Here is a 19,373-nt window from a genome sequence, read left to right on the forward strand (position 1 = left end):
CCACTATTTATTTTTACACAATGAATTACTTTTATTTCTGTACTCGTCCATATTTCAGCATTTAGTAGTCCTAAACAGAAAGTGGAGAAATACAACAATTTGCCAGAAAGTCAAACCCACCAACAGTGACCTGCTGTGCACACCAAGTTATTTGTTAAACCTCTGCTGAGGATCTCGTGAAGCAGCAGCACCAAAACCAAAGAAGTATGTACCAAATTTCAAGTTCTTTTTGTTCAAATTGTCAGATTCCAGACTAGGCCACAATGGACTGCAAGGATGACCAAAAGAAAGCCCTGTTTAATACTTATTCAATTTTTAGAAGCAAAAACAATTACAGAAAAAGAAAATAATTCAGAGGGATCATGTGCGCTTACACATATCTTCATGTGGTCTTTTTCCAAGTTTAACCACCAACGACTCTGACAGCTGAGAGTTCTGAATAAACTTGGTGACTGTTATTTTCACCTTATCAAAACCTGAGCTAAAAAACCCATCAGCTGATGATGACAGCAGAGGGTGGTAGAGCTGAGGACCCAAAATTCATTTCTTAGGCTGATGGAGAGTGAATAAATGCAGTTCCAAAATTTAACCAGAGCAGTTAAAGAGTCTTTCCATCATTTCCTGATGGCTTCTGGTCAAAGCAAGGAAGTGTCATAGAAAGCAGTGGGTAGTGATGGTACAGAAAGGAACTTGAGGAAGTGGGAGAAAAAAGCAGCAACCCTCCATAAAGGTGGGGAAGAGAAAATATGGGGAAAGCACTAAATTACTCACTGAAGGCCAATCTCAGAGGGGATCAGAGGAGTTACAATCTATGTTTTGGCTGAGAGTGGAAGTGAAGGAATGTAGGGACAGGACATGGAGGGGGCATTATTTAAGACTTAAAGGAAGAAACCAGGGATACATCTAAAGCACCCCACACACCCACCATTAGTCCCACAGGCTGTGACCTGAAACCTTCACATCTAATCTAACAAGGCCGCAGGCTAGAGGGCTGTTGCAGGGAAGGTGAGGGCTAGCAAGAAAAGGCAGAGATCTCAGGCCATGTAATTAACAACAACATGATTGTGTAATATGTCTTTTCACGGTTAAGTTAGATGTGTCCCACTAGTTATGGCGGGAACAATTCAAATATATTGTATTCATTCCAGAAGTTCAACTACGTGGACAGTAGTTACACTTGATGAGATGATTTGTTATAACACAACTTACGTATTTGAAATGGACAAAAATTTAGTGTCACCTATAGTATCTTAAGGTAAATTTCCTTTGAATAGGAATTTCCTTTCCTGAACTTTGAGGTCTACAAGACATATCTAGAAAATTTACTACTGTGGAAAATGAAGACTTCCTTAATTGAATGGTGGGGGGAAGGAGGAAGGCCTGTGTTCTTTTATTTTTGATTAATTGCTATAACACTGACCTTCAGTCGGCTGAGGGAGTTTCATAATTTTTTTAGACATCATTAGGTGCCAAGGCTCTTGCAGGAAAACTTTAATACGACATGAATTTTGCCATTTTGATAGCATTGATATGGCTCTTGGGTTCACTACTCCATTAGAACGATTGATTGTGAGATATATATATATATATATATATATATATATATATATATATATATATCTCAGTCATGAAAAGAACAAAATAATAGCATTTTCAGCAACCTTGATGGAATTGGAGACCATTATTCTAAGTGAAGTGACTCAGGAATGGAAAATCAAACATCGTATGTTGTCACTCATAAGTGGGAGCTAAGCTATGAGGATCAAAGGCAAAAGAATAATACAATGGATTTTGCGGACTTCGAGGAAAGGGTGGGAGTGACGTGAGGGACAAAATATTACATATTGGGTACAGTGTACACTGCTCAGGTGATGGGTGCACCTAAATCTCAGAAATCACCACTAAAGAACTTATTCATCTAACCAAACACCACCTGTTTTGCAAAAACCTATTGCAATTTAAAAAAAGAACTATTGACTCCATTCATGTTAAATTTTGTTACAAATATTACAAAAGGGAATGATTTAGGTCCATATTTTATTTTAAGGCTGTATATTTGGTTTTCATAAGTAGTCTGAGCCCGTGGTAGCTGCCATCTTGCATTGCTGTCCTAACTCACCATTATTATCGCAAAACAGATACAGACATATGCTGCACAACGAGGCGTCAATGACAGATGGCATATACCACAGTGATCCCATTAGGATTATGATGGGGCTTAAAAATTCTTATTGCCTGCACTGTGGTCTGAGAGACAGTTTTCAGCAAAGTCTCAGGATACAAAGTTAAGGTGCAAAAATCACAAGCATTCTTATACACCAGTAACAGACAAACAGAGAGCAAAACCATGAATGAACTTCCATTCACAATTGCTTCGAAGAGAATAAAATACCTAGGAATCCAACTTACAAAGGATGTCAAGGACCTCTTCAAGGAGAACTACAAACCACTGCTCAGTGAAATCAAAGAGGACACAAACAAATGGAAGAACATACCATGCTCATGGATAGGAAGAATCAATATCGTGAAAATGGCCATACTGCCCAAGGTTATTTATAGATTCAATGCCATCCCCATCAAGCTACCAATGAGTTTCTTCACAGAATTGGAAAAAACTGCTTTAAAGTTCATATGGAACCAAAAAAGAACCCGCATTGCCAAGACAATCCTAAGTCAAAAGGACAAAGCTGGAGGCGTCACGCTACCTGACTTCAAACTATACTACAAGGCTACAGTAACCAAAACAGCATGGTACTGGTACCAAAACAGAGATATAGACCAATGGAACAGAACAGAGTCCTCAGAAATAATACCACACATCTACAGCCATCTGATCTTTGACAAACCTGAGAGAAACAAGAAATGGGGAAAGGATTCCCTATTTAATAAATGGTGCTGGGAAAATTGGCTAGCCATAAGTAGAAAGCTGAAACTGGATCCTTTCCTTACTCATTATACGAAGATTAATTCAAGATGGATTAGAGACTTAAATGTTAGACCTAATACCATAAAAACCCTAGAAGAAAACCTAGGTAATACCATTCAGGACATCGGCATGGGCAAGGACTTCATGTCTAAAACACCAAAAGCAACGGCAGCAAAAGCAAAAATTGATAAATGGGATCTAATTAAACTAAAGAGCTTCTGCACAGCAAAAGAAACTACCATCAGAGTGAACAGGCAACCTACAGAATGGGAGAAAATTTTTGCAATCTACTCATCTGACAAAGGGCTAATATCCAGAATCTACAAAGAACTCAAACAAATATACAAGAAAAAAACAAACAACCCCATCAAAAAGTGGGCAAAGGATATGAACAGACATTTCTCAAAAGAAGACATTCATACAGCCAACAGACACATGAAAAAATGCTCATCATCACTCGCCATCAGAGAAACGCAAATCAAAACCACAATGAGATACCATCTCACACCAGTTAGAACGGCAGTCATTAAAAAGTCAGGAAACAACAGGTGTTGGAGAGGATGTGGAGAAATAGGAACACTTTTACACTGTTGGTGGGATTGTAAACTAGTTCAACCATTATGGAAAACAGTATGGCAATTCCTCAAGGATCTAGACCTAGATGTACCATATGACCCAGCCATCCCACTACTGGGTATATACCCAAAGGATTATAAATCATGCTGCTATAAAGACACATGCACACGTATGTTTATTGTGGCACTATTCACAATAGCAAAGACTTGGAATCAACCCAAATGTCCATCTGTGACAGACTGGATTAAGAAAATGTGGCACATATACACCATGGAATACTATGCAGCCATAAAAAAGCATGAGTTTGCATCCTTTGTAGGGACATGGATGCAGCTGGAAACCATCTTTCTTAGCAAACTATCACAAGAACAGAAAACCAAACACCGCATGTTCTCACTCATAGGTGGGAACTGAACAATGAGATCACTTGGACTCGGGAAGGGGAACATCACACACCGGGGCCTATCACGGGGAGTGGGGAGGGGGGAGGGATTGCATTGGGAGTTATACGTGATATAAATGATGAATTGATGGGTGCTGACGAGTTGATGGGTGCAGCACACCAACATGGCCCAAGTATACATATGTAACAAACCTGCACGTTATGCACATGTACCCTAGAACTTAAAAAAGTATAATAAAAAATAAAAAATAAAAAAAATTCTTACTGCCTAGTGATGTCAGTCATAGCTGTCTTAAAGTTGTAGCACAATGCGTTACTCACAAGTGGTGATGATGATGTAAACTAAACCTACCATGCTGCCAGTTGTATAAAAATAGAGCACATATTATATAAGTATGTATAGTACATAATATTAATACTTGATAATGATAATAAATAATTGTGTTACTGGTTTATGTATTTAGTATATTTTGTTTTTTTTTTTGAGACAGAGTCTTGCTCTGTCACCCAGGCTGGAGTGCAGTGGTTCAATCTCTGCTCACTGAAAAGTTTGAACCTGTTCACCTCCCAGGTTCAAATGATTCTTCTGCCTCAGCCTCCCAAGTAGCTGGGACTACAGTTATTAGCTACCACGCCCAGCTAATTTTTGCACTTTTAGTAGAGATGGGGTTTTTCCATGTTGCCTAGGCTAGTCTTGAACTCCTGACCTCAAATGATCCGCCTGCCTTGACCTCCCAAAGTGCTGGGATTACAGGCGTCAGCCACAGTGCCCAGCCTGCATTTACTATAAATTTAAACATTATTTTAGAGTGTACTGCTTCTACTTATTTTTTTTTAAAAAAGAGTTAACTGTAAAACAGCCTAAGGCAGGTCCTTCAGGAGTTATTCCAGAAGAAAGCACTGCTGTCATAGGAGATGACAGCTCCATGTGTATTATGGCCCTTGCAGACCTTCCAGTGGGACAAGATGTGGAGGTGGAAGACAATAATACTGATGATCCTGACTCTGTATAGGCCTTGGCTAATGTGTGTTTATGTCTTACTTTAACAAAAATTTTAGAAAGTTAAAAAAAAACTAAAAATAGAAAAAGCTTATAAAATAAGATTAATGAAAGTATTTTGTACAGGTGTATAATGTGCTTGTATTTTAGTTAATTGTTAATATAAAAGAGTCAAAAAGTTTATAGGCTGGGCACAGTGGCTCATACCTCTTATCCCAGCACTTTGAGAGGCTGAGGCAGGCGAATGGCTTGAGTTCAGGAGTTCGATACCAGCCTGGGAAACATAGTGAAACCTTGTCTCCACAAAAAAAAATTAAAAATTAGCTGGTCATAGTGGTTTGGGACTGTAGTTCCAGCTACTCCTGTGGGTGAGGTGGGAGGATCACTTGAACCTGGGAAGTAGAGGCTGCTGTAAGCCACGATCACACTACTGCACTCCAGCCTGGATGACAGGGTAAAACCTGGTCTAAAGGGAAAAAGTTACAATTAACTTAAGATTGAAGGAAGTTATAGATTTAGTGTAGCCTAAGTGTACAGTGTAGACCTTCACAAATTCACTAACCACTCAATGACTCACCTAGAGCAGCTACCAATCCTGCAAGCTCTATTATACAGTAAGTGCTCTATACAGGTGTACTTTTTAAACCTTTTATTGCATATTTTTCTGTACTTTTCTATGTTTAGATGTTTTTAAATACACAAACATTCACTATTGCATTATAATTGCCTACCATATTCGGAACAGTAACATGTTGTACTCTTTTTTAGCCTAGGAGCAATTGGCTATATTATATAGCCTAGATGTGGAGTAGGCTATACCATCTAGGTTGTAAAATTTACTCTGATATTTGCACAACAACTAAATTGCCTAAGGAAAGATATCTTAGAACATATCCCCATCATTAAGTGGTATATGACTGTAGTTTAACAGTACATATTTTGCCCATATTTGGGCAAAAGCTGGTCATGTCCCTATATAAGAATGAACGTATTACCTCTATGGTTGTGCTAATTATGAGGTAGCAAATGTGTTTAAATTGGTAATATAACTATGTATCAACTTAACTGTTAGTTTTGGAATAATAAATAAGATGTGCCATAATAGTAGAATTTAAAAATAGAATTTTAAACATGCCAGTCATATCAAAGTGCTTTATAAATACTCTCACTTAACTCTTACAACTTCCTCCCTTAAGGTAGTACCATTAATATTGCCACTTCAAAAATGTTGTGAATACATTTCTCTCTGTAAATAAGTTATTTGTAATATGTTATTGCAAAATGAAATGAATTATGAAAATGCACTGAAGGTATATATAGCATAGTGACTTATTATAAGTCAAACTCCTGTGTACCCAACCCAAGTTAGGAAACAGAATCATACCACCAACCCCATAAGTCCTTCCAATTTTGCTGTCCATTCAAAAACTTCTCCCCTCTCTCTCTAGAATAACACCTATCTTATTTTTATAGTAGCAGCTTCCTTATATTTAGTTATCAATTTTTATGAAACATTTTTATAAATTTTGTTTAATCAGTATGTTTTTCCTTTAAACCTTTGCTTTTATTAAAACTTATTTTGTGGAGAATCCAAAGAATATATTGTATACTCATGATGTAATTAAGCATATTTTTCTGTCTTTAGTCTTTTCTGCAAATTGGAGGCTGGACCTGAAGTGTAGCTCAGGTTAGACTCAGTTTTGACCTTTTTAGCAAAACCGTAGGTGGTGTTGTGTTTTTTAATCATAAAGAACATGATATTTGGTTCTCTATTTGTGATGTTAACAGCTACTAATGCAGACTGTCTAGACTGAGTAATTCACTACGATTGAAAATGGCAAAAGTTCTAATTCTACTATCACTTGTTTACTTATAAATAGATGCATCAGTTCATCTCCTAATTGATTATGGAGGGGTAAAATTCATATAGAAGTGGCAGGATAAATGCTTCATCTTTTGCTTTATTTACCTATTTCAACATAAAATAAGGGTGAAGCTCCAAAGGTGAACAATTCACTTATCTTTGAATATAAATATGTACTCATGGATTTAACGCATTTAATCATTTTAATTCATTGTAATATTTGTTTTAAATTTTCAGTTGTGACATCTTAAGTTATGTAATTTTAATCATTTCATGTGTACAATTCAATTCAGTGGCACTAATTATATTCACAATGCTGCATATCCATCATCAGTACCCACATCCTAGTTTATGTGTACTTTTGTCTTGATAGTATATTGGATTGCATCAAATGCCTTTTGTGCACCAAGGAGAACATCATTTTTTTAATCTTTTGTTCTATTAATGTAGTATATTACATTGATTGATTTACTTATGTTGAACCACCCTTGTATTCCTGTGTTCAATCCCATTTGGTAATGGTGTATAATCCTTTAAATATGATGTTGGAATCCGTTTCTTAGTATTTTCTTGATAATTTTTGCATTTAACTTCACAAGAAATATTTGTCTGTAAATTTATTTTGTTCTGATATCTTTTTCTGGCTTTGGAATCAAGGCAAGCCTAGCCTCATATAATGAGTTAGGACATGGTTTCTGCTCTACATTTTGCAAGAGTTTGAGAAGAATTTGTGTTATTTGTTTTTTACATTTTTCACAGATTTTTTATTACTGATTCAATATATATATATTGTTAAAGACCTGTTGAGTTTTTCTGCTTTTTATTGAGCCAGTTTAGGTAAGCTCTGCATTTCTAAGTTTTCTATTTCATCTAGTCTACTTAATTTTTGGTGTACAACTGTTCATATTATTCTCTAATAATTATTTTATTTTGTATAGTTGGTAATATATCTAATTTTCATATGTGTGTTATTGCTGATATATTAAAAATGATTCTAAAGACCCAATAAATGAGGAGATATATTTTATTCATTAACTCAAAGACTCATTGTGATGAAGATGTAAACTCTTCTCTAAATAAATCTATAGAGTCAAGTTAATGTCAATCAAACTCCCTACAGGATCTCTGCTCAAAAAATTTAAAAAATACTAACTCTACAATTCATATGAAAAGGCAAAGGTACTAGAATAGCCAAAATATTTTGAACAATAATTTCAAAACTTTTCCTAAAGCTGAAGTAATCGAAACAGTGTGGCATTGATTTAAAAAAAAAAAAAAAAAAAAAAAAAAAAAGATCAATGGAACAGAACAGAGAGATTAGAATTAGACCCACAGAGATATAACCATTTGATTTCTGACAAGAGTACAAAGGCAGTTAAATGGAGAAACAATAATATTTTAAAGAAAATAGGCCAAAACAATTAAACATTTCTATTCAAAAAAAGAAAAAAAGGAACCTTAACATAAATCTCATGTCTAATGCAAAATTAAAATTGGACTATAGCCCTAATAGTAAAATAGAATACAATAAATCTTATGGAAGAAAATACAGGAACGAATGTATTTGAAGTTTGGGTTTGGCTGCATATTTTTTTTAATAGGGCATCAAAATGATAAGTACAGAAAAGCTTCAGATAAATTATTTAAAATAGTATAAGTATTCTCAAAAACATGTATTTTTATTTGTTAAATTTGGTAACACTCAGGATAGAAAACAGACCAATGATTGCTAGGGTCTGGGAGTGGGGGGATGGGGATAGAATACAAATGGGTATGGGGGAATTTAAAGGATAAAATAAAGTTATCTTTCTTGATTGTGGTGGGTAATATACAACTGAAGGTGTTTGACAAAGCTGGCATAACTAATGCCAAAAAGGATACATTTTACTATATTTAAAATATACCTTAAATTTGAAAATTAAAGAAGTAATAGTAAAATGGTGATTGTATAATTTAGGCAGATATACAATTGTGCACTGCAAAATTCTTTTTTTTTTTTTTTTTTTTTTTTTTTTTGAGACGGAGTCTCGCTCTGTCGCCCAGGCTGGAGTGCAGTGGCCGGATCTCAGCTCACTGCAAGCTCCGCCTCCCAGGTTTATGCCATTCTCCTGCCTCAGCCTCCCGAGTAGCTGGGACTACAGGCGCCCGCCACCTCGCCCGGCTAGTTTTTTGTATTTTTTAGTAGAGACGGGGTTTCACCGGGTTAGCCAGGATGGTCTCGATCTCCTGACCTCGTGATCCGCCCGTCTCGGCCTCCCAAAGTGCTGGGATTACAGGCTTGAGCCACCGCGCCCGGCCGCAAAATTCTTTAATCTTTTCTGATTACTTGAATTCTTTCATAATACAATAGTGAGGATAAAGTTAAAGAAGATCGTAAAGCAAAGAAACAAAACGGGAAATAGAAACAGTTCTACAGGTTAGGGAAGTTATCTACTATGTCAAGAAACAGTTATTCTAGGGAGATACCAAATGATTTATATTTGTTGTGGCCATATTTGTCCTTAAAGTTCTTGGTGTAGCTGTTTCTAATAAGGTTGTGTAAGGCTAAAAAGGTCCCAGCAACATGTCCTCCATCTTATAAAATACCAAAACTCACATCTTCCTATTATTGAAGTTATTAGTGGTTTTCCAAGATCAGAATAATGCTTGTGATCCCACACTGTTTTTTCAGGGCAAAGGTTTGAGTAGATGAAAGCTCAATTTTTATTTCAAAGATAAATTTCTTGTTATTTGTGCCATCTATGAAGCATATTTGCCCAATTTTCACAGCGGATTTGTGTGTACTTTAGTTAATGTGTTCTGTTTTGGGGCAACAACATAGAATGGTGAAAGGTAATAGTTTGAAAATATACCTTTTTGTTAAAATATGTATCTTCTTATGCCATTATTTTAAGAAGGTAGTAAAAATCAGGTTGGTATATCTGGAAGAGTAACCCAATTTTATTTGCTTGAATATGTTAGGATGTTTTATGCATATTCAAATCCAAAATTTTACTAGTTCGTGTCTACATACAGGCCTAATTTTCTATTAATTCATCCAGAACAAAAGTTGACATTTTTCTTCCTATTCTTAAGCATTGTTTCCATAGATCCAGAGAATTTTATTTCTGATATCTAGTTATTCATTTCAAATGGTTTTGTTCCCTCTTTAGGACACCTAAACTTTATAGTTTCAATTTCCATTTTCCGTGCTTATTTACTAATTTATACTTTGTTTTGTTTTACACACATTCTTAATTTTGAAGAATGCAGGGTAAAGACACAATATTAGATTTTCTTCATATCACATATTTATGCCAGTTTTTGTTTGTTTGGATTTCTGTTCTTTTTAACCATTGGTGCATTTACATCTCCTTGCATTGTTTTTGTTATCTATATCTTTCTGTTTCCCTGTTTTTAAATTATACTGAAACATTTTTTTCTAAGAGACAGGGTCTCAGTATGTCATCTAGGCTGGAGTGCAGTGGCTATTCACAAGCACAGTCATAGGAGACTACAGCCTCAAACTCCTGGGCTCAGGTGATGCTTCTGCCTCAGTTTCCTAAGTAGCCAGCACTACAGGTACATGCCACCATGCCTGGCTCATTAAATGTTTTTTTCTGTGAGGCCATAAGCTTGAGCCTAAAAGACTGTTTCTTCTTAAAATTGTATTGAAGAATCAAAGCATAGAGAATTTTTAGCACTTTTCCATGGGCTCCTTGTAAATGTTTTCTCTTTTCTCTCCTTGGACCTACTTACTGGCCACTGGGAGAAGACTGCCAGATAGTCTGAATCATAAATACCAATAAACAAAACTGAAGCTCTCTTCTAAAAGAGCCAATACCTGGCTCAAAAGCAGTTACTACAATTGAGAGATAGGTATACCACTTCATAGAACCATTTCACAATATTTTCTCATTTTTATAGTAGTTAAAATAAACAAACTAATGCACACGAAAGAAAAAAACATGGCATCCCTATCCTTGGACTTTAAACCGGGAGAAAGATTTGTGTGGCTGTTTGCTAACTCAACTTCTGAAGTAACAGATATATTTACACTGTGCAGCTCTGCAATTTTCTACTACTTCTTCTGACACTGGGATAGGAAAAACACAAACATAAAAATGAAAAATTGTGTCTACAAGTCTTCACTACTACCTGTGCTCTTCATATTTCTGATTTGATGCACAGCATTGTAGTTTTGAAAACCATACTGCCAAGGGAGGTACTAGGTGTGTGGCCTGTGTATCATATTTTGCCTTACTCAAGATTGGTACTTGAGTAGTAGAGGACTGGATATAAATATCCTAACAGACCTTGAATATTTGTTTCAGTGCCTATTGTGTAACTCAAAGCACCTTATCAACTTTAAGCCCAAGTTTGCTGTTTTAAGTAGAAACCCATGTTTCAGCCACTGTTTGTTAACTTTAGTTCAATTCTTTGGATCTTTTATTTAGTAGACCTTCCTTCCAAACTCTGATATTCATTTTCAGTGTTTTTTCATTATTATTAATTTTTTCACTTTTTCTATATATTCATAGAAAATTTAATAAGAAAGTAGGAAAGAATAGGGTATAAACTTGGTTACACATACATCATTTTGAAGTGCTTTCCTGAATGTTCTCAAATGTGGACTTGAACTTTCTGACCCTTGGCTTACTTGTCATTTCTATCATACACTCTTATTTATCTTCTGCTGTCTATTGTCTGTCTATCTATCTATCTATCTATCTGTCTATCTATCTATCTATCTATGTGTCTATCTATTATGTATCAATCTATCTGTCTATGTATCTTAAAATTTTTATTTTGGTAGAATACATATAACATAAAACCTACCATTTTAACTGTTTTCAAGTGTACAATTTGGTGATATTAAGAACATTTACATTGTGTGATTGTCACCACTATCCATCTCCAGAACTGTCATTACCCCAAACTGAAAATCTGTACCCATTAAATAATTCCCTATTCCCCACTGCCAACAATTGCTGGTAACCACTATTCTCCTTTATGTCTCTGTGAATTGAATATTCTAGGAAACTCATATTGTAGAAGGACGAGCCATGGACAAAACCCCTCAGACACCGAGATAGTAAAGGGAGTGGCTTTCATCAGCTGGGAGCATCGGCAGGCTAGCGTCTTAAAATCTGAGCTCTTCAGGTGCTCAACTTCTGTCCCTTTTAAGGGCTCACAACTCTAAGGGGATCCGCGTGAGTGGGTCGTGATCGATTGAGCAAGCCAGGGGGTACATGACAGGGGCTGTGAGCACTGGTGGTCAGAGTGAAACAGAACAGAATGAGAGGTTTCACAATGTCCTTCCATACAATGTATGGAATCTATAGATAACATCAGTTGCTAGGTCAGGGGTCGAATTTTAACTACCAGGCTTAGGTCAGGCAGGCCCAGGCCTGGTTTTGGGTCTGGTTCCTAGGCACCGGGCTACCTGCCTTTAGTTTCGCTTCTCTTTCCTTTTCTGAATATAAAACAATATGAGAGGGTCTCTCTCTTCCCTTGGTATAAGTGGAATTATACAATATTTGTCTTTTTGTGCCTGCCTAATTTCATTTAACATAATGTGTTGAAGGTTTACCCATATTGTGGTGTATATTATAATTTATTTTTTAGACAAAATAATATTATATTGTGTGTATATGCCACATTTAAAAAAATATATTCATCCATCAATAGATACTCAGGCTGTTTCCAGATTTTGGCTATTGTGAATAATGCTGCTATGAACATGAACATTGGTGTATAAATATTTGTCCAAGTCCCTGCTTTTAAATCTTTTGTATATATACCTAAATGTAGAGTCACTGGATCATAAGATAATTCTATGCTTAATTTTTTGAGGAACCATCATAATGTTTCCCACAGTAGCTGCACAATTGCACATTCCCATCAACAATGCACAAGAGTTTCAGTTTTTCGACATCCTGCCAATATTTGACATTTTTTGTTTTGTTTTGGGTAATAACCACTCTAATGGGTATGAACTTGTATTACATTTTGGTTTTGATTTGCATTTTAATAATGATTTGTGTTCTTAGGCATCTTTTCATGTCCTTATTGGCCAGTCATATATCTTCTTTGGAGAAATGTCTACTCAAATTATTTGCCCGTTTTTGAATAGAGAATTGTTGTTGTTGTTGTGTTGTTGTTGAGTTGTAGTGTATCCTGCTGGAGGAATCCCTTTGGTATTTCTTTTAGAGTTTTTCTAGTGGTATGAAGTTACTTCAAGCTTTTAAAATCAGGGAAAGTCTTCATTTCTCTTTTGTTTTTGAAGGATAGTTTTGACAGTTATAGAATTCTTGGTTAACAGTTGTTTTTTGGGGCTTCCACAGCTTTACATGAGAAATATGTATTGGTAATCCCTTGTATGTGATGTTTCACTTCTCTCCTGCTGTATTTATGATTCTCTCTTTATCTCTGCCTTTCACCAGTTTGATTATAATATGGTAATGTGGGTCTCTTTGAGCTCACACTACTTGAAGTTCATTTACCTTAACTTTATAGATTCATATCTTTCATGAAATTTGGGAAATTTTTAGCTGTTATTTATGCATAATATTATTTCTTCCTGTCTTTCTCTCTTCTCCTTCTGGAACTTCTAAAATGTATGTGTTGCCCCACTTGATGGTGTTCCACAGGACTCTTTAAGTTTGGTTCACATTACTTTGTTCTTTTATCTTTCTCATTGGAGTCAATAATTTTAATTGTACTATCATCAAGTTCACTTATTCTTTCTTCTGTCTGCTCCAGTTTGCTGTTGAACCATTCTCATGAATTTTAGTTTTTACAATTTTTGGCTCCAGATTTTTTTTCATAATTTCTATCCCTTTATTATATTTTCACTTTGTTTATATATTGTTTCTCCTATTTTCTTTAGTTATTTGTCCATGTTTCCTTTAGTTCTTTGACTATATTTAAGACAGTTGTTTTAAAGCAATTTTCTAGTAAGTTCAATGTCTAGACTTCCTCAGGTATAGTTTCTTTATTTTATTTCTTTAAATAGGCCATACTTTGCTGTCTGTTTTTATACCTTTGGTTTTATTTTGGGGGGGGTGGGGGTTAAACACTGAACATTTGAATATTATAATGTGGTAAGTCTGGAAATCAGATTATCCCCTGTCACCCAGGGTTTACTGTTTTGTTTTGTTGTTGTTGTGGAAGGCTAGCAGTTCTTTTGTTTAGTGACTTTCCCAAACTATTTTGTAAATTCTATATTCATTGCTATGTGTAAGTTACTTCCTTCTGTATGTGTTTCCTTAATATTTGACAGATAGTTCCTTGAATGCCAAGAGCTAAAAAGATCCAAAGAACAAGAAACAGACTAAAAAGACTCACTTCTATTAGTCTTTGTAGATTTGCTTTGTACAAAAGCACTCCTTCCATATTTAACCATGATAGAACTGACCTTAAGGATCAGTCTTAGTTGATAGCATAGCATCATCTCAGGTCCTTTCTCAGCATGCATGTGGCTTTCTAAATTTCCCTGTATATGTGGGTTATTTATATATATGTTTTTTAATTTTGAATTTTTCTTTATAGATTTAGTGGCGATAAGAGTGGTTTCGTTACATGGATATATTCCCTAATGGTGAAGTCTGGGCTTTTACTATATCCATTATCCAAATAGCGTACATTGTATCCATTAAGTAATTTCTCAACCCTCATTTTCTTAACATCCTCCCACTCTTCCAAGTTTCCCATGTCTATTATTCCACTTTCTATACATGTTTATACACATTATTTAGCTCCTACTCATAAATGAGAACATGCGGTATTTACCTTTGTGTTCCTGAGTTATTTCACTTAAAATAATGACCTTTGGTTCCATCCATGTTGCTGCAAAAGACATATCACTCTTTTTTATGGTTGAGTAGTATTTCATTATATACATATCACATTTTCTTTATCCAACCATTAATTAATGATCAATTAGATCAGTTCTATATTTTTACTATCATGAATAGTGCTGCAATAAACATTAAACAGCCCATATATTTAATATGTAATGATTTTTTTTTTCTTTTGAGTGGATATCCAGTAGTGGGATTATTGTTTGGAAGGAGTGCTTCTGCACAAAGCGAATCTACAAAAACGAAGAGAAGTGGGTCTTTTTAGTAGTGAGATCAAATGGTAGTTCAATTCTTAGTTCTTTGAGAAATTTCCATACTGTTTTCCATAGAGCTTGTACTAATTTACATTCCCAAAAATAGAGTATAAAGGTTCCCTTTCCTCTGTATCCTCACCAACATCTGTTATTTTTTGGCTTTTCAATAACAGTCATACTGAATAGTAGAAGGTGGTATTTCATCGTGGTTTTAATTTACACTTCTCTGATGAATAGTGATGTTGAGCACTATTTCATATGCTTCTTGGCCATTTGTATTTCTTCTTATGAAAAATGTCTTTGCATGTCCTTTGCCCTCTTTTTAATCGGGTTCCTTGGGTGATTTTGTTGTTGTTGTTGAGATATTTTGAGTTCCCTGTAGATTCCGGGTATTAGTGCTTTGATGGGTGCATGGTTTACAAATATTTTCTCTAATTCTGCAACTTGTCTGTTCACTCTGTTGATGATTTCCTTTGCTGTGCAGAAACTTTTTAGTTTAATTAAGTTACATTTGCCTATTTTTGTTTCATTTGCTTTTGAGGTCTTAATCATGAATTATTTGCCAAGTTTAATGTCCAGAAGAGTATCACCTAGGTTTTCTTCTAATATTTTTATAGTTCCAGGTATTATATTTAAGTCTTTAATCCACCTTGAGTTCATTTTTGTATATAGTAAAAAGATAGGGGGGGCAGTTTCATTTTTCTGAATGTGTCAATACAATTTTCCTGGCATCATTTTTTGAATAGGGTGTCTTTTCCTCAGTGTATGTTTTTGTAGACTTTGTCAAATATCAGTTGGCTGTAGGTATGTAGCTTTATTTCTGGGTTGTCTACTCTGTTTCATAGATTTATGTGTCCATTTTTATATCAGTGCTACATCATTTTGGTGACTATAGCCTTATAGTATAATTTGAAGTCAGGTAATGTGATGCCTTCAGCTTTGTTCTTTGTGCTTAGGATTGTTTGGGCTATTCGAGCTCTTTTTTGATTCCATATAAATTTCAGAATTGTTTTCCTAATTCTTTGAAAAATGTTGTTATTTTGATAGCAATCACATTGAATTTAGAGATTTTGGGGCGGCAGTATGGTCTTTCTAACGATGTTGATTCTTCTGATTATACAGGTCCTTTTAAATGTACTGATTCCCCAAAAGTCTCTCCTCTTTTGGGTGGAATACACTTAGGTGGACTATTGTATGTTTTTTTCCATAATATTTTGCTCCAGATTTCTCCTGGATATTTCAGCTTGCAGAATGTTTTTGCAAAGCCTGTCACTTTTTCAGCCTGACCTCTAAGTTAAGGGAAACAAGGATGATTATCTTGTGTCTCTCTTTCAAGTATTCTCCAGGAAGGTTAGAACGGGCATATACACTAACTTGTGAATGAAGTCTGTTCTGCTCCCTTTATATCCTGAAATCAGTCTCCCATACTGGGAATGCAGGTTTCCTTCTTCAAGATTATTACCATACTAGAGAGAGCATGCCAAGGGCTACCAAAAAATTCCTCAAAGTTTTGTGTTATTAAAGTGCCCTTTTCTTGATTCACTGTTTTCTTAGTTGCTCTAAATCTTTGACTGTTTTCCAGCGTTCTGACAAGGTTAGATCTGATAAATTCCACTTTTAAAATTTTTTAAAAATATTTTTCTGTGGGAGAACGAGAGCTTGGAGCTGCCAATAATGACATTTTGCTGTCATAATGCCCCTACTGTAATCCTTTTTAAGGCTCACTTTCCCATACTTGTTTAATAAATTTGAGTTCAAAATAGTCTGAGTTCTTTTAACACGACCCTAATAGTTTTTGGTAGCATACTCACTATTTTATATGATAATATGTGCCTGACCTGGAATCAGTCAATTCTTTAAAATGCTTTTCTTTTGATGGAACATGGTGTTTCAAGTCCACAATGTGAATGCTAGAGTGCTTATTGCTTCTTGTTTAATGTTTCTAGTGATTTCCATGAATAGAGCTGGAGGAGATAGTTAGATATGTAGCTAGACAGAGATAATACCTCATGAGTTAATATGTATACTTTTAATTCCAATTCAGGGCTACATCGTTTTTACTTAACATCATCTATATCATATCTTTATCTACTTTCTTCTATTCCCAACCAGTTTCAGCTGCTATGCTCAGTTCAAGTCAGCTGTATTTCTAGCAAACTTTTTTTCCCTATGTGTTCTTAGGTTAATCAAATGCCCTGTTGTTTATTCTGAACAATTCTTGACATCATACTGTTCTTACCATATTGGTATTAATCATGCTCATCTGCTTGTATTTTGGGATTGTGGTAATATCTTGTCACTTACTTTGTTGCAAGTGTTAGGCATGAGTTTTAAATTTGATATCTAGCTGTTATGTTTATTTCTGAGAATTTAGAGATTCAAAACCTGTGCTGCTGTTGTCATCATGTTCCCAAATCCTTTCCTGTAATTATCATTTTGTGTTTAAGCAAATTGACACACAGAGAGATTAAATGACTTGCTCAGTGTTACAGTGACTTGTTCAGTGTTACAGAGTAATTATCAAGGCCAGGATTCAAGCCCTAACAATTTAACTAGAGATATAAGTTTGACTTCTATTCTGCTGCCTCATCAACAAAGTACATCTTTATAATTACCTGGGAGCAGGACTGTTTTTCATCTTTCTTGTGCCTATGACTTCATATAAAAAGGATTTTGTTTCTCTTTGATTGAGGAAGGGAGCTACGGAGAGGAGTCTAGGGGAGAATATTTCCAGTTTATCTCTCCATTCCTACACTCTACTTCTCAAGGATTGTGTTTTACCGCCCCCCCCCCCAAAAAAAAACCAAAATAAATGTGTAGAAAAAACAAGGTAAGCTTATCTAAAGCTCTTTGATCTCTCTCTCTTCTTTTTTCTGTCTTGGACTGTCAGTCCTGGTGGCTTCCTTCTGCAAGCCCAGCTAATATTTTGTCATTTTTCTAATTTATTCACCTGAACAAATAAAGTATGTCTACCTTTTACTAGCAGCCAGTTATCTCAAAAATTGGTTTGTAGTGAGGGAGTAGGAGGCCAAATTTTAGCTTTAGAAATAAATCTAGTTTTTAAATCTAGACTTATCACAGATAAAGCTGATTATTTATAACCCCATTTAGCTTCTTGTGCCCTACTCAATCCAGCAAAGGGATAAATATTTGTCATGTGAAACATCACCATTACCAAATACAGCATCATAGAATCTTAGTTGTTGGGAGGAAGTTTTACTCTTGTCTTATCTAACCAATTGTTTGATAATCCACAGCCAGTACACCATATACAGAAGGCCAAGTGTTCAAAATTGCCTCTTTTGAACACTTGTAATTACATGACTCTCTTAAGTAAAAATGGCTGGTTTTACCTTTCCAAGTATTTCTTCATTTTCCTATTTTTAATAAGTGCAGAAACAGTACAATGTAATGGTTAAGAGATGGAACATTGTATCAGACACATTTATAGCCTTAGGACCTTGGATGAGCTACCTCTAGATTCTGTTAACCTCATGTCTTTATCATTAAAATGGGGCTAATTGTAGCTTTCTAATCATGTTCTCATGAGATTTAAATTAGATCATACATGGAAATCCCATAGCAGTTCCCAAAATAAGGGATGAAAAATAATTTTTTCCCTCTATTTTCTTACTAGACACTTTCACTTGGTTGGCTTATTTCATATATAAAACCCCATATGTTAGGCATTAATCTTCCTATGGACCAGCGTCATTACCTAGGAGTGTGTGGCTATGATATGCTGCCTTACTCTTTAAGGAGACACTAACCTTCAATAGAAGAAACTGTATCTGTGGAACAGTAAAAAGGCCAGATACTGTTCAAGATATGTAACACAAAGGGAAGCTGGTAGGGAAGAAACAAGCTGGAATAAGGCCAAAATTTAGAAGCATGTTCAGACAAAAGAGTAGTGTAGACTTCATTGCCAAAAGGGTGATGGAAGTGTCATGGACCTAGAGGAGGAATCAGCAGCAGCTCCAGGTTCAGGCTAGATCGGAACACAAGTAGAGCAAGAACAGAGAGATATCAAGTTACCCAGAGCAACTGGGGACCCTGCTGCATTGAGAGGCACCTGGATATCTCACCTGGAAATTGAGTACCTCAACTGTAAATCCCTCAGAAGCTCCAGGAAAATGCAGAGGATGTTTTGTGCTTGTATACTCATTTTCCTTCTCATTGCGGCCATGGGACTTACCATCAAGCATGAAAGCAGAGAAGAGGAAAGACATCTTGTAAAGTAAGAAACTGCAGGACAGAATTGTGGAGGGCCTAGACCTAACAGAATGCTCACTGTCACCCTACTCCTTGGTTCCCAGGTGGAAGGAAAAGAAAGTTTTATAGATGTATATTTCTTGAAACAAGTAGGACATCACTAAAGTCTTGGAAATCTATGCTAAATGGAAATTTGCGTCACAACCATTCAAGCTATGGTTACTGCGACACAAGAGCTAGGCTACACTTTTGGTGAAGGGCAGCAATAACATATGGGGCCTACAGGCTACTTTA

General features: G+C 35.5%; 1 protein-coding gene across 1 annotated transcript; it reads right to left on the minus strand.

Moving 5' to 3' along the window:
- Positions 1-1,400: 1,400 nt before the first annotated feature.
- On the minus strand, positions 1,401-19,096 carry LOC104658453 (ubiquitin-conjugating enzyme E2 variant 1). Its single transcript, XM_010358496.1, has 3 exons — positions 18,953-19,096; positions 1,972-2,110; positions 1,401-1,561 (listed from the first exon to the last, which is right to left on the minus strand). The coding sequence occupies exons 1-3, from the start codon at positions 19,094-19,096 to the stop codon at positions 1,401-1,403; spliced, it is 444 nt and encodes a 147-aa protein (XP_010356798.1).
- Between the last annotated feature and the right edge of the window lie 277 nt (positions 19,097-19,373).

The sequence above is a fragment of the Rhinopithecus roxellana genome, chromosome 7 (assembly GCF_007565055.1).
Source record: "Rhinopithecus roxellana isolate Shanxi Qingling chromosome 7, ASM756505v1, whole genome shotgun sequence".
NCBI classification, from domain to species: Eukaryota; Metazoa; Chordata; class Mammalia; order Primates; family Cercopithecidae; genus Rhinopithecus; species Rhinopithecus roxellana.

Excerpts from the sequence above, each read along its gene's own strand:
- LOC104658453 (XM_010358496.1), bottom strand. The coding sequence starts at position 19,096 with ATGTCTTTCCTCTTCTCTGCTTTCATGCTTGATGGTAAGTCCCATGGC. Across the intron at positions 2,111-18,952 it reads TTGAGGTACTCAATTTCCAG|GACAGCAATGCAAGATGGCA; the intron begins GTGAGATATCCA and ends ATGGTGAGTTAG. Across the intron at positions 1,562-1,971 it reads TAACATGAATGGAGTCAATA|GTTCTAATGGAGTAGTGAAC; the intron begins GTTCTTTTTTTA and ends TCACAATCAATC.